The sequence below is a fragment of the Grampus griseus genome (assembly GCF_964374135.1).
Source record: "Grampus griseus genome assembly, chromosome: 1".
Lineage (NCBI taxonomy): Eukaryota > Metazoa > Chordata > Mammalia > Artiodactyla > Delphinidae > Grampus > Grampus griseus.
The window spans coordinates 160,767,211-160,783,968 of record NC_139017.1 but is presented as its reverse complement, the minus strand read 5'-3'; the positions used below and the strand labels follow the sequence as shown (position 1 = coordinate 160,783,968).

The window sequence follows — 16,758 nt, the reverse complement described above, 5'->3', positions numbered from 1 at the left end:
CCCTGTATCAGCAGGCGGACTCTCAACCACTGCGCCACCAGGGAAGCCCAATCATAACTTATTTATAACTGAGACCAGGCCCTACTCTTTGAGAAACTAACAGTCATGTTAGAAAAACCTTGAAGGGATAGCACTTAGCTGGAAAAATTGAAATGCATTCTCCACTTAACTTTTACTCACAATCTCTGACTTTCATTGTAGATAAAAAATATGAAACACTTGTATGAGTCTTAGGATTAAATTCTTGTAGTTTTCATACCTAAAATATTTTCATTAGAGCTATAGTTTCTAAGAGCCACCTATATTGCCTCTTCCTTCTTATTTCTAAAATAATCTCCTAATCTCACCCATATTCTCACCCATATTAATGGGAAGAATGCTTTTGTTTATTTGAGATAATGTTGAGAGATGTCACAAATAAATAATGCCAACACCAGAAGAAAACATCCATGGATCACTTTGAATGACCTCTGAGGACCCAGAGTGGTATATAGATCACATTTTGAAAACCATTGCTACAAACATGTTCACCTATAGGATGGTTTCCTTTATGTTATTTTGCTTATAATGTTTTATAAACAAAACTATTAAGTCGGGTAAAAAAAATGAGATAGATGGTGTCTAGACAACTTTCTTCTTTTTCTTTTTTAAATAAAAATACTATTTCACCCACAAAGCATGAAAGTATTAGGACACTTCAAGAAAAAAAAGATTTTTTTGAATATTTTTAGGTATTTCTAACAACCAGAAACTTAGGCATAAGCATACAATTCTTTTGTGTTTATTTTTACAGGTGTCCCTTGGAATTTCACATTTAATGTAAAGTTTTATCCACCTGACCCAGCACAGTTAACAGAAGATATAACAAGGTAAATAATTTATTAATAGTTAAATATGTAATAAGTAATCTCATTATCGTAAGCTCTGGGAATTTCTCCATTCAGAATTGAAGAAAAATGATGAGCTATTAAACCTAAGATAAAAAGTTTCTGGTCACTTCAAGGCAGGCTTGCAAATAAGTGATCCTAAAAGCCTCAAATATCTGTGACTCGCCTGGAGAAAATTGGTAGGGAATTAACCTTGCTTATCATGGGTATTGTGCCATGCTGTGGACAGGGAACCTATAAACCATACTGTCCTCCAAAGGACAAGAGACAAATACAGTGGCAAAACAGCTCTGCCGTTTTTTTGTTTGTTTTAAATACTCCTCTCACACCATGCTGTTCCTTAAGGGATCAAAAAAACTAAAGTCTCAGTGTTACTATTTTTTTCTTCCTATTCCCCTTTTAAATTGTATAATTAGGTACGTGAACTGAACATTCCTCAGTAATTTTTTTTTTTTTTTTTTTTTTGCGGTACGCGGGCCTCTCACTGTTATGGCCTCTCCCGTTGCGGAGCACAGGCTCCAGACGCGCAGGCTCAGCGGCCACGGCTCACGGGCCCAGCCGCTCCGCGGCGTGCGGGATCCTCCCGGACCGGGGCACGAACCCGTGTCCCCTGCACTGGCAGGCGGACTCTCAACCACTGCGCCACCAGGGAAGCCCCCTCAGTAATTTTTGAGCCCACTTAATTTATGAAATAAATCTTGTACTGTTTAAAAATAGCTTACTGATTCCTTTTTAAGAAAGTGGCCTTTATTGGATTCTATATAAATACTGAATATTAGCAAAAAAGCAAAAAGGAAAAACAGTATATAGTAAAGAATACTACTCTACATATGTATATCCATAGCATCTTGCATAGAGCCTTATACGTAGTATGTATTTGGCAAATGTTTGTTCAATTGAATGTTGGTTGTTGAGAAACTGCTTTCTAATTCTGATTTTGCTGTCAACTATCTGATTTCAGACAAATATATACTCTCTAGGCTTCAGTTTTCATCTCTCTCAAATAAGAATAGCATAAGACTATTAAAAGGTCTGCTTGTTAAGTACTGTGAAATGTCTGTGCCATTTGAAAAAATTATTCTTTGTCCAGTTATCCTTAGTACATTCTTGAAGTTGAGATGCAATATCTCTGCCTGAAAAAATTGTCTTGGTTATTGCTTTTTCACAGGTAATATTTGTCTCTTAGAGTTGCTAATTATTCATCTTTCTTCATTAAGGTTTATTATATATACAACAAAACAAATCCCTAAAAATCTGTACTAATTACTACATTTTAGAAGAGTTTAAGATTCTTATGATTTGATTGGCATTGCTCTGACTTTTTAAAAAAGATGTATGTAGTGACTAATCATAGATAGCAAAAATGATTGCTGGTGCATATGTTGTTCAGCATCTACTTATGGTCAAGTCAAAGATATGATTCTAATCAATATAGGAGTTTTCAATTTAATCATACCTCCCAGCTTTCCTGTTTGGTAAAAGAGTCTGAACTGGTTAACCCAGTCAGAACAAGGGCTAAGGAGGTCATGGCCATGGGTGTGAATACCATATGGTGTGTCTGACATATGTAGGGTCACTCAGTTTGTTGGACTTAACTGTTTCTACCCTCATCTGAATTCCCTATAGTTTAGCATACAGGTGGAATCGGTCTTACAAGATGATAGTGTGTGGAAGGCTGCATGCAATTTAAGCCCATCTTGGAGGAAAAACATACCAAAGAACGTTCATATCCTAGTGAAAATGTATCAGTAATGTCATCTGTATATGAAGGGCAGTATCTATGCATTTGGCAAAGCAACGTGATAGAAAAGAAAGGACCCAATTTGGGGACCAAGCAGCCTTTATTACTATCTGATATTGAAATAGTACAATGAACAACCATATACCCTCTACCTAACTGAACAATTATTAATATTATCTCATATTTACTTAATCATTCTTTTTCTTTCTCCCTCCCTACCTCTCTCTCCCGTTTTCTTCCTTTTTCTCTCTCTGTATTTTGTTATTGTTTTTGTTGCTGACATGGTAACATCTTTTCTCTTTGGCTGTAGGTATTATTTATGTCTTCAACTTCGGCAGGACATAGTTGCAGGACGACTGCCCTGTTCATTTGCAACCTTAGCATTATTAGGTTCTTATACCATCCAGTCTGAGCTGGGAGACTATGACCCAGAACTCCATGGTGCAGATTATGTTAGTGATTTTAAACTGGCCCCAAATCAGACCAAGGAACTTGAAGAGAAGGTCATGGAACTGCATAAGTCATACAGGTAAATATGTCTCCAGGATTTGTTCTGTGTTTACTTTGACAGTAAGTTTAAACCCTTGACCTGGGATTGATTCAGTGTTTGCCTTAGTGGGAACTGGTGCCATAGAAAGAGTCAGCTTGAGCTCAGTTCCCTCCCAATTCTTTGGGCAAGTCATTTAAACCCTCTGAACCTCAGTTTTCTCATCAGAGTAATAGGTGTTGCATTGTTGGATGAAAACTACATGAGGTAATATATGTAAAGCACTAAGCACAGTATCTGGCACATAGTAGGTGCTCAATAAATGGTAGCTATTATTATTATTGCCTTACCTTTTTTTTTTTTTCCAGATTTTAAATGTATTATGCTATATTAGATGCCTTGAGATCTTTAGAGCAGAGGTTCTTAACTTGGGGTCTATGTACATGGATAGACTTCAGAGGGCCCATGAAACCCCTGAAGGTATTTTTAAAAGTCTTTATTGAATTCACTAATTTTTTTTTTCATGGAAATAATTTGTTAATGTTGGGAGGTATAACACAGTGATCAGGAACAAGTTCAGACTGAGCTGGGTTGAATTCTTGGCTCTGCTTGGTCCTGGCCTGTGACCTTGGGTAATTCACTTAATCTCTCTGAGCCTCAGTTTCCTTATATGTCTGATAGAGATCATTACCTCAGAGGAAATAGGGTGAGCCATAGGATTAAAAAAGGTAATATGTGTAAAAAGTTAATACAATGTCTTACGTAGTAAAAATTCAATAAATGTTAGCTAATATTAAAGTCCCAGAAAAATTTGTGTTTCTTGCTACCAAACATCCCATTGTTATTTGAGTGACTTGTTACAGCTAAATTTTACAAGCTGCCTTAGCATATTAAGGAGACTGATCCTGGCCTTGAGTTGGTACCCTGAATTATGTTAGCATGAGTTAGGCTAGGATGCCCCAAAGGGTCATACTGCTGAGAAGTCCAGAGTGGTCTTAGTAGGCTTTTCATGGTAGGAACAAGTATTCTGTTTGGCCGTTGAGCCATCTTATTTTCCTTAGAGTGGTTCCAATAGGATTGCATGGATTGAGATGCCTTAAATGAGAGAGTTTGAACTTAAGGTGCCCCAATTCTGGTTGCCTTATTCCGCCTGCAGGTTCTGGTCCCACAGTCATAAGAACCATAATGAGGACTTTAAAGTCTACAACCTACATAGCAATAGTCTTATAACTATCACCTTACTCTCCTGAGGTCACACTGTTTTTACAGAGAACTGCTGAGGTTTGCTTTTCAAGTATGAGCATATACATTACAATGCTCTGCTATCTAAGACCACTAATATATCACTTTCAACTAGTTGATGATTGTAACTTAAGCATGTTGTATTGTCCTTAAATATGTTTTTAATATACTTATTTATATTCTGATTACGATTCTAGGAATTTATATATATACATAAAATATATAATTACATACATATATATGCAAAAGCAAGTAGTGGAAAGAAGCAATCAATTAAAATAATCTGATTTGTTAAAATGTCAGTATTGTAGGGAAATGTTTTTTTTTCTAATAATTTAAAAATAATTTTTCTTGGTAGTGTAATCTTTGAGCAATCAATAAAATGGTGAAAGAAAATATTCTACTGCTGCTGTGGAGCAAAACAGCAGAAAATAGTGGTATCAGATTATGATTGATACCTAACTTCTGTCTCTGACTTTTTCTTTTTTTTTTTTTTTGCGGTACGCGGGCCTCTCACTATTGTGGCCTCTCCTGTTGCGGAGCACAGGCTCAGCGGTCATGGCTCACGGGCCCAGCCGCTCCGCAGCACGTGGGATCTTCCCGGACCAGGGCACGAACCCATGTCTCCTGCATCGGCAGGCAGACTCTCAACCACTGCGCCACCAGGGAAGCCCTTTTTTTTTTTTTTAAGGAGCCCCAGTTTTATCTATCACTCAGCTTCAACAGTTATTACCCCTGTAGCTTTCTTCAGTCATTTATTCCCCTCCATATTTTTCCCCGACAGTAGTTTAAAGCAAGTCATATCATTTCACCCATAAAAACTTAAGTATCTACCAGGATACAGACTTTAAGAACACAATACAACTATCACACCTAACAAAATTAACACTAATTCTTTAATATCTGATGATTCTTTTAATGGTTATTTGATCATAATAGAATTTCAGGTTTGGGAGGACTTTATAGTCTAAATCTCATGCAATGCTTGATTCTCCTTTTTAGCATTGTTACATAATCATCATAACATTATAAGCAGCTAATTATTGTGTGTCTCTTATTATGTGCCAGATACTATGCTAGGCACTTTATGTATAATACCATATTTAACTTTTATAATCACCCTTTGAATTAGGCCAGCTCTTTTCTTTTTTTTTTTATAAATTTATTTATTTTTGGCTGTGTTGGGTCTTCGATGCTGCACGCCGGCTTTCTCTAGTTGCTGCGAGTGGGGGCTACTCTTCGTTGCTGCACGGGCTTCTCATTGCAGTGGCTTCTCTTTTTGCGGAGCTTGGGCTCTAGGCGCATGGGCTTCAGTAGTTATGGCTCCCGGGCTCTAGAGCACAGGCTCACTGGTTGTGGCGCACGGGCTTAGTTGCTCTGTGGCATGTGGGATCTTCTTGGACCAGGGCTCGAACCCGTGTTCCCTGCATTGGCAGGCAGATTCTTAACCACTGTACCACCAGGGAAGTCCCAGGCCAGCTCTTTTCATATGGTGTTGTTTTACAGACTGCCGGCAGTCTCCAAGATTCTTTTTTTTTTTCCGTGTATTTATTTATTTTTGGCTGCATTGGGTCTTCGTTGCTGTGCATGGGCTTTCTCTAGTTGTGGCGAGCGGAGCGTGCGCGGGCTTTTTATTGTGTTGGCTTCTCTTGTTGTGGAGCATGGGCTCTAGGCATGCGAGCTTCAGTAGTTGTGGCACGTGGGCTCAGTATTTGTGGCTCGCGGGCTCTAGAGTGCAGGCTCAGTAGTTGTGGCACACGGACTTAGTTGCTCTGCGGCATGTGGGATCTGCCTGGACCAGGGCTTGAACCCGTGTCCCCTGAATTGACAGGTGGATTCTTAACCACTGCGCCACCAGGGTAGCCCAGTCTCCAAGATTCTGTTAAGGGGTCCATGAGGTCAAAATTATTTTCATAATAATACTAAGATATTATTTGGCCATTTCACTGTGTTGAAATGGTGGAGCACAAATCAAAGCAATGGCACCAGACTGTACTACTAGTCATTATATGCTTCACCAACATTCACTTTTATTTTTATTTATTTATTTATTTAAAATTTCCATTGTAGCCCTTTTTAAAAATTGGCTTTATTTATTTTTCTTATTTTTGGCTGCATTGGGTCTTCATTGCTGCACACGGGTTTCTCTAGTTGTGGTGAGTGGGGGTTACTCTTCGTTACTGTGTGCGGGCTTCTCATTGCGGTGGCTTCTCTTGTTGCACAGCACGGGCTTCTAGGCATGAGGGCTTCAGTAGTTGCAGCATACGGGCTCAGTAGTTGTGGCGCACGGGATTAGTTGCTTCGCAGCATGTGGGCTCTTCCCGGACCAGGCCGCGAACCCATGTCCCCTGCATTGTCAGGCAGATTCTTAACCACTGTGCCACCAGGGAAGTCCCACACTTTTACTTTTTAACTTGCAGTTAAAAATTAAAAAGTAAAATAAAATATTTTTAAACCTGCCAATTCACTTAAAAATTTTCATGATGAAGCAGTAAAGAGTATTGATTTTATTAAATCTGAAATACATCCTGTTTAATATTCTGTGTGATTTAATGGGAAGTACACAGAAAGCACTTCTGCTGCATACTGAGGTACTTGTCTTGAAGAAAAGCACGTGTGTAATTGTTTTGAGTTCTCAGCTGCATTAGCCAGTTTTTTAATGCAACTCCTTTTTTACTTGAAAAAGTGACTGATTATTCAGACTTGGTTATTTGGCATACATTTCCTCAAAAGTGAAATGAGCCAGTCCTTTAAGGATTGGTAAATGACTGATAGTATTTGTTGCTAATGACAAAATTCAAGCTTTCAAATGAAAATTAGAATTTTGGAAAATTTGTATTTGCCATCATGATCTTGACAGGTTCCAAATACTTAAACGACTTTTCTGATGAAGTTGGTGATTATTTTAATGAATGTGATTCTTTTCTTTTAATATCATACAATGAAATGTGTCAACATTTGGAAAACTTGCATTACTCAGCCAACCAGTATTTTTCAGATATGAAATGCATGATGTTACAAAATCATGCATCTGTATAAAAGACCCATTCAAAATGCAAGATGGACCAATGGATTTTAATGTAATATGGTACAAAAAGTTCACTGATATGTTTTCAGATTTCACACTGCAACTAACCTTTAGGAAACAGCCATTGTTAAGTTTTGGTGTAGTATTAAAGAAGAATATTTTTAATCATCAATTCTTCCTTTTCCAACTACATATCTGTGTGAGATCAGGTTTCTTCATATATTACAACCATACAAAATATTGCAACAGATTGAATACAGAAGCAGGTAGGAAAATCTAGCTGTCTTCTAAGCCACACATTAAATAAAATTTGTAGGGCTTCCTTGGTGGCGCAGTGGTTGGGAGTCCGCCTGCCGATGCAGGGGACACGAGTTCGTGCCCTGGTCCGGGAAGATCCCACATGCCACGGAGCGGCTGGGCCCGTGAGCCATGGCCGCTGAACCTGCGCGTCCGGAGCCTGTGCTCCGTGGCGGGAGAGGCCACAGCAGGGAGAGGCCCGCGTACCGCAAAAAAAAAAAAAAAAAAAATTGTGAATATGTAAAGCAGTGTCACTCCTTAACTACATTTGGGGAAAATACTGTTATTTTTCACACAAAAAATTTTTCATGTTAAAACATGAGTCGTCTATTGTTATTCATTAAGTCCCCTACATACAAATGAGTTCCGTTCGGAGAGAGTATTCGTAAGTTCGATTTGTTGCTAAGTCCAACAAAGTTAGCCTAGGTACCCAACTAACACAATCGGCTATATACTGTTGCTTTTACGCTTGCTTCTGGACATCCTGGGCTTGAAATAAAGACACTCTACTGCTATACTCTACAGTCCTGTACAAAGTACACAAAAGCACAACCACTTGTAGAGAATGCAAGCACGTGACAATGTATGCCAGACACGTGAACTAACTTACGTGATTGGACATGCAAGCCACATTCACATCTTTGAAAGTTTGCACTTGAAGGTTCATAAGTAGGGGACTTACTGTTCTTTAAAGATTTAATCAATAGTTTTCAATTTTATTAGTTTTAATTTCTAATATAGTAAATATTGATAGAAATAACTCACATTAAAAAAACCTCTTAAAAAAACTGAGTAATTATTGAGAGTGAAGGGATCCTGAGGTCAAAAAGTTTGAGAACCCCTGAGTTAGGCAGTAAGACTAAAACCTGGGCTGTGGAGTCCACCTGTCTTACTTTGAATTCAGGCTCCATTCCTTATTAGCTTTATGACTCAGTAAGTTATTTAAACTCTCTAAGTTTCAGTTTTTTCATCGGAAAAATAAGGCTGATGATGTGAATTTTGTGATTGTTAAATTAGAAATTCATGTAAAGTGCTTTGCACAATGATTCTTATTCCATTTTACAAGTAATGAATGGAAGTCTGGGTTTAGAGAAATGCTCTTTGGAACTAACTGAGTTTAAACCCAAATAGGTGAAACGATCTCAGAGGACAGGTGGATATGGTCCACTTGATGTTCTGTGAGGTATACAGATAGAAATTGAGCAATAATCGATCTCCATGATTAGAAAATTTAGAGGTCTGTCATCTTGGAATTTACTAGCTCCTTTTTGGAAAGATTGGCAATCCTCACAAACAGAAAGCAAATGGGAATTTTAATTATGTCCAACAACGTGACATTTTAACCAGTCCAAAGAGACTTCTGCTTAGGCAGAAGCATTTACTATGCATTGGAAAATACAAGTAAATACTACTCTGCTCCTCAGATAAATAGAAGATAGCCTACGTACATGGAATTCTTAGTAGTGGCCCTTTGCCTAGACAGAGACCGTGAAGCTATAATTAACACTAAGTTTACAATAGCAAATCAAGCTTTAAAACGAATTATCCTCCATTTATGGGGACTAAGATGGTATGTAAAGTTGTCAGTTGTCCCCCACTTAATTATTTGAAACCACAGTCCTTAATTAGAAGATGCAACAACATTATTAAAAGGCTGTCACAACCCCGCCAGATGAAAACTGCTGACCACAAGCATGCAGACCCCAAATTGGCTGAAACCAGAAGATGGGTGATGCTTGAAACTTCACCTTGTTGCCAACCAATCAGAGAATTGTCCATGAGCTGATCATGCACCCTGTAGCCCCCTCCCTCACACTGCCTTTAAAACCTTTGTCTCCTAACCAGCAACTTGGAGTTCGTTTTAGGACATTAATCCACCATCTTCCCAGGTTGCTGGCCTCATGAATAAAGCAACTTTTCCCATTAAAAAAAAAAAAAAAAAAAAGGCTGTCACATAACATTGGAACTCACTGAATGGCTCTATATCCTGACTCCACTTGCTCAAAATAAATACAGGGAAATTTTGTTATAACTTCTCTTTTTAATGAGCAAAAGTTAACCAGTGCCAAAGCTCCCTGGTTAGGTACTTCTGTAAGTTGCAGTAATTTCAAGTAGTAAATTATTAGATGGTACTGAATAAATTCAGGACAGTACTCCTAATGGTTTAGAGCTGTCTAGTCTCTTCCCAGATAGTTTGTTAGTACTTTCAAGAGTTTTCAAACATTTAGGAAAAACCATAGTCTTTAAAATGTTAAGCTGAAAATAATTTAAGTTGAATTTGTGATTTAAATTTGTAAAATATATGTTTGTATTTATGCACAGGTATCTGTGGTTGGTGGGATTATGGGAGATTTTCTTCTTTTTTTTTTTCTATGCTCTTAAAGATATTTTCCAAATTTTATACAATGAATTATTGATTTTTATAATCAGAAAAAGCTTCCTGAAACAATTGTGTCCTAAAGCCGTTAGGTGGGATAGAGCAAGATAGTCATCCATGCTGAGAGGCAGTCTGGCTGGGGATATTGGGGCTTAAGCAGGGTGAGGAGAATGTTCATTGTGGGGGGCCATCCTGGCAGGAGAAGTCAGAGCTCAAATAGGATGAAAAGGGAGTCGTGAAGGCCTGCAGAGGGCATCCCTATGGGATGGTACCTGATACAGGTGTTGAAGCCCAAGCCGGGTGAAGAAGATGTCTATGGAAGGGGTAGCCTAACACCAGGAGTCAGAACCTGAGTGAGGTAAGGAGAACATGTGCGGGGAGCAGCCTAGCATGGGGAATTCAGAGTCTAAGCCAGTGAAGAGGGCACCCACGTGGAGGAGGGGTCAGTGGCAGCAAAGAGAGATTGGTTATGTACAGGGGGTTGATCAAATGAGTCAATGTATCGTATTAAGGATAATGGGAGCCAGGTTTCTGACTGTCAGTAAAGGGAGATACAAATTAGAGTGAGAGAGAAATTAAAATGAACCCTGTGGTGTTGCATTAAAACTGGAGGTTTCAGTGTAAACTCATTGTTTCCAATAGATAGATGGATGGATAGATAGATGTTAGATAGATAGAGATGTAAATAGGTATACACACACACACACACACACACACACACGCATACTCACATACTCTGACTCTACGTTGTGCCAGAAGGAGGTGCTCAAAAAATGATGGGAAGGGCTTCCCTGGTGGCGCAATGGTTGAGAGTCCGCCTGCCTATGCAGGGGACACGGGTTCGTGCCCCGGTCCGGGAAGATGCCACATGCCGCGGAGCAGCTGGGCCCGTGAGCCATGGCCGCTGAGCCTGCGCGTCCGGAGCCTGTGCTCCGCAACGGGAGAGGCCACAACAGTGAGAGGCCCGCATACCGCAAAAAAAGAAAAAAAGAAAAAAAAAATGATGGGAAATGGTCAGAGGGACACAGAATCCAGCTTAGAAAGGCTCCCACTAACCAAATCTGGGACGATTTAAGCACTAAAATAAATAAGGAAAATAATTGATTATATTACATTGAATAAGCTGAGAATCCCTGAGTCCATACTGATATAAATGAGGGAATAGATTAAAAGTTTGACAAGGAATAGACTATTTCCAAATACATTCCCACAGAATATTTATTAATTACAAAGAGGTAAAGAGGAATTTCATGGAAGAGAAGCCCGGCAGACATCACTGATCAAAACGAACATCTGGAAGAGACAAATTGAAATCATGTTCCCCCTGATAGGATGCAGTGAGAACACAGGGTCACTTCTGTGATATTCCTGTGAAAGATGTATAACTTATGAGGTCAATTTGTGGAGAAACATCAGACAGGCCCAAATTGAGGGGCATTCTATAGAATAACTGGCCTATAATCTTTAGAAGTTCAAGATTAGGAAAGTCAAAGAAAGACTAAGAAACTTTTCCAGACTGAAGAGGACGCAAGAGAGATGAACTAAATGAAACTCCATGAGGCTAAACTGGATTCTTCTGCCATACAGAACATTTTGGAAATAACTGGGTAAACTTGAATGGGGTCTGAGGATTAGATGGCAGTAATGTATTACTGTTTATTTCCTTGTTTTCAGAGCCCTGTGGAGGTTATGTAGGAGAATATCCTTGTTTGTAGGAATTACACACCAGAGTACTTGGGAGTGATTGGTCATCAGGTTGACAATTTGCTCTCAAATGGTTCAGGAAAAATTGTTTGTATTGTAGGTAACTTTTAAGCGTGTTTCAAAATTTTTTTAGTTATATAAAAAAATGTTAAATGCAAAGCATCAGCCAAACCTCAAATGTAAATATTATTTTCAACTAACAAGGAAAGTCATAGTTTTAAAGATCTCTTCTTACCACCTGCCCTTAATACAATTTTAAAGCATGCTTACTTATTAGAAAATCATTTACTACATAGTTTGAAATTTAAATCTGTATTAAAATTGATTGACCCCGTTAATGTCCCTTAGAGTTGGAGAAGTATGGGGAAGATTTCATCATGATTGCTTCATTTAATGTCTTAAAACTTGTCTTCAAATTAAAGTGATTAAAATTATTTCTCGGGCTTCCCTGGTGGCTCAGTGGTTGAGTAGTCCACCTGCCGATGCAGGGGACACGGGTTTGTGCCCCAGTCCGGGAAGATCCCACAGGCCGCGGAGCGGCTAGGCCCGTGAGCCATGGCCGCTGAGCCTGCGTGTCTGGAGCCTGTGCTCCACAACGGGAGAGGCCATAACAGTGAGAGGCCCGCGTACTGCAAAAAAAAAAAAAAAATTATTTCTCTTTTATGAGTTGCTTATGATGTACCACTGTACCAGAAACCTAAGGGTGCAATAATAATAAACATTTATACTTTACAAAGCAGTTTCACAAGCATTATCTCATTTTATCCTACTAGTCACATTCATTCATTCATCAAAGATTAAAAAAATCATTGCCTATACTAGTCTCAAGAAGTAGGTATTATTATGCTTCTTACTTTATGGTTAGGAGATTGAGGTCACCACTCTTAAGTGCAGGAGCTAGGATTCCAGCTGCAGTGATGTGACTTGGGTCCCGGCTAAAGCCTGCTACCTTAAACTGAGTCATAACTTGCCTATGACCATGTAATCCCTCCATGCTTGTTTCTTCGTCAGCAAAGTGAAAGTGTTGGACTCTATAATCTTCAAGATCCATTCCAGCTTCGAATCCTAAAATTCAAGCCATCAATAATACTAACACTAACAACAACAAAGACAAAAAAACCAAAAACCCATAAAATGGGAGTAACCTTAACTAGAAAAGTATATAATTTATATGAGGAAAAAAAAACTACAAAAATTTCCTGAGATGTTTTTAATGACTTGAATATACAGACTTGCGTATGTGTTTATTTTCCCATTCTCCTTTTTTGTGTTCAATTTCAGAGTCATTAATAAAGAGCATTCAGGTATGATGGTTTAGCGCTTGTGGAAGGAAGTTTTTATTCTGAGATGCTGAGTCATTAACAAATCTGCAGTTTCTTTCCTGAGATTTTTTTTTTATGGGGGGGGTGTTATTCCAGGGAACGCTTTGTTCTTTTTGATGAGGATAAAGACAGATGGGTTTGGAAGAGACTTTCTCTTGTTAAATGAATAGGTCACTGCTGCTTTTTATAGCTGGAGGCTGGCAGTCTTATGGGAAATAGGCATTTACATGGTTTTTCTTTGGGGGTATGGCTGCTTTATTGTTACTATGAATTTCTGTTTGATTGGTTTGAATTGCACAGCACTAGGAGTAATATTTTTTTCTTCAAAGCTCAACATAACAGCTCATGAGCACTTTTCAAAAGAGAAGAAAGTTATAAAGGAGAAGGAAAGACTGTCACAGTGAGTGTTTAGACAGTGAGGCTGATTGTTTTCAAACAAATTTAATTCATTATATGCCTAGTAATGAAGACATCTTAATAACAGAGAAAACAGCCCCATTATCTACATGCCTCTATTAACCAATTTATTTTGTTTAGGTCAGTGGGCAGGACACCATCTGTTACCAGAAATTTTCTTTTCATCAAGCCTGCCCCCATTAAGAATCCCCAGTTAAGCAACTTCAGCTGCCCTCCTGTTTAATTTCCATATTAACTCAATTCAGGGATAGGGAGAGAAAAAGGCAGCTAAGAGGATATTGTAAGTTGTACCATGCCCTCAGAGGATTTAATTTGGTCACCTCCTTGGCAAGATAAATTAGTGGGAGGAGTTTACATGTGTTGGAGAAAAGGCCTAAGGAGAGGGAGGGGCAGAACTGATGGTGGATGAGGTAGCTTTAAAGAAATTTAGAAGGTTTTATTTTTTAACTTTTTTTTTCTGATAGCTTTTGGTGACTTTTGGTTTCTCCAAGGTCTCTTTTTCCAAGGCATATTTCAATTATTTAGACACAGGGAGTGATAAGAGTCCTTTTCCATACATAATAGTCTACTTTTAGGACTATGAAATATATCTACATACATATTGGTATGTATATGTTTATATAAAGTACAAGTAATATACAAATGTTATTATTGTAAATGTTGACACTGTGACACTGAACGTCTTTTTGTTTTTCTTCTATCAAAGGTCCATGACTCCAGCTCAGGCTGACCTGGAATTTCTTGAGAATGCCAAAAAGTTGTCTATGTATGGTGTTGACCTTCATAAAGCAAAGGTAATGGTAACTTTGGCCTTTATTAATATGCATGTATCAGACCTGTGTCATATAATATTTCTTACCAACCTTTATCTGGGGCATTACAAAACGTTCAGAGGAGATAGTAATTCTTGTTGAAATTTTAAGTCTATCAGTTGAACCAGTCAAGTGTATTAAGTGTATCAGTTGAATTGCCCTTTTACAATTCCACCATCAGAGCGAAGTTTCACACCTAAGCAACCATAAGGATCAAAAGATATAGCAACGAGAGCAAAAGAAATGATAATTTCCTAAAATGCAGATACACTTGAAAATATAGAGTGACAGTGAGGCATGTTTCACAGACAACATCACCTACATCAGAATCACCCGGGGTGTTTATTAAATATGCAGATTCCTGAGCTTCTCCCAGATTTACTGAATTACTTTGGAGGAGAGGCTAAGTCTCCAGATTTAATGAATATCCCAAATGATCCTCCTTCATGTTTGAATCTGAGAATCATTGGCGTAAGGTAGTGGTTCTCAAAGTCTCTGAACCAGCGTTTAGTATCGTCTAGGAACTTGTTAGAAATGCTCATGTCAGGTCCCATCCCAGTCTCACTGAATCAGAAACTATGTGGGTGGAGCCCAGCAGTCTGTTTTAACAAGCTCTCCAGGTGACTCTAATGCACAGGGGAGGAACCACAGTGGCTCATTTGAGAACCACTGGGTTAGGGATTTGGAAACTTGAGCTTTCATCCTAGTTCTACCTAATACAACCTAACACAATGAATACTTAAGGGATGTCGCTTGACTTCTCTCATCTTCAGCTACTGAAATGTCTGGGGAGGTTGAGGAGTTTGTGAGAGAAAGAAAGGGCTCAAGGGATGACCTGAGGTTCATTTAGAGAAATTTAACTAGGATGCGTGATGGGGAATCAAAACCATGTCCAGTGAGAAACAGGCAAAGGAATAGGGATACTTAACCCACAGAAGGGAAAGTTTAGGAAAGATATAATGTCAATCTTCATGGATTTCAAGGATTAACTTGTGAAGTAAACATTTTACTATGGCTCCAAGATATAACACTAGAGCCAGTAAAATGAAAACTGCAGGGAAATACTTTTCAGTCCAGTTGGACAAATTGTCTCACAGAGCTATTTCAAAGATGGGATGGGCTACCTGAAGGAATTGAGTCGTCTATCACTAGAGATATTCCAGGTTAGGCAGAATAATCACTTGGTAGGAATTTAGAAAAGGACATTCAAACATTTGGTGGGTGATTGGACTAAAATGACCTTTCAGGTTTCTCCCAACCTGAATATCTGTATCTGAGGTTTCTTCCTTATTTACATTCTAGTAACTAATAAAATTTCATTGCATGTTAGTGAGTTTTCTTAGGATGTTGCTCTGGATTGTTTGGGGCTGGGTACTGTAACTTCTGTGAATCTCAAAAGTAGCTGGTAGGAAGATCAGATCAGGTCCAGAACTGAAATTGTTAGGTTTTGCTTCTCAATTTCTGCTGGAGGCTGGTGTCAATTCAGTAATTATCAGGATTACATGAGGAGTCAGGCAGCGTATTTCTACAGCAAATGTTGTAAAGCAAATTGTTTCTCCAAAACATATAGTTAAAAGAGAGATGTAGTTGTATCCACAGCCTTTAAAAACTTAAGGGGACATCTTCTGGGAAATTTTGTTATGTAGTCATCGAATTGAAGCTGAATATAATTTCTTCTCTCTATTGTGCTTGTACATAACACACGTAGGCACTGATATGTTTCTTTATACTCATTTTGGGAAAAGGAGCAGTCTAGAAGCATAGAACTCAGGTCTTTTATTACTTATCTAAATAAATGGTTATCTGTAGAGATTAACTCAGGTGAAATTTATTTTCCTTGAATTACAGACATAGATGATTAATATTATATATTTAATTAAAATTTTTTCTTTAATAAAGAGGCATGCAAATATGGCTTTATTGGTAACTTACTGTTCCTTTTTGACCTGAGGATAATAGTTATAACTTACTATACTTAAAAAAAAACTTACTATACTTAACATCAGTAATTATAAAAATCTGAGTTCTCTCATACTGAGTTTATAAGGAATAGAGTCAACTCCTATACTTATCATGGTTTTTGGAGGGATGACCACTTTATCATAGAAAAACAAGAATTATAGTTGTGCATGTATATTTGGTAGTATACATAGCCCTATGCCCTGGCCTCCAGGAAGTCCTGGTGGTCTGCTGACTTAAACATACATGTATACGACATGCAGCTACCATAGCTACCATAGTAATTATTTGCTGACTATGATAATGATAGGTTTGAGTACTTCAGAACTGGGAGACCAAAATGCCTGCCCTAGGATTTTCATATACAGACAGGCATGGTGAAAATAAATTAGTGTCTCTTTTTGAATTATTAAGGGAAGCCTTTTTAAAAATTTTTTTTATTCATTTACTTATTTATTGCCTGTGTTGGGTCTTCGTTGCTGCAC

The 16,758-nt window shown here is 38.3% G+C and overlaps 1 protein-coding gene across 9 annotated transcripts in view; it reads left to right on the top strand.

Annotated features, from left to right (window-relative positions):
• EPB41 (erythrocyte membrane protein band 4.1) overlaps window positions 1-16,758 on the top strand; it is a gene marked incomplete at its 5' end in the record, with an annotated part of 199,219 nt that overhangs the window by 98,279 nt on the left and 84,182 nt on the right. For all 9 annotated transcript variants that reach the window (XM_082670196.1, XM_082670195.1, XM_082670194.1 and 6 more), the window contains 3 exons: window positions 794-869; window positions 2,939-3,157; window positions 14,209-14,296. In XM_082670196.1, the coding sequence (XP_082526322.1) occupies window positions 794-869; window positions 2,939-3,157; window positions 14,209-14,296 (383 nt within the window). The remainder of the gene's footprint in view (window positions 1-793; window positions 870-2,938; window positions 3,158-14,208; window positions 14,297-16,758) is intronic.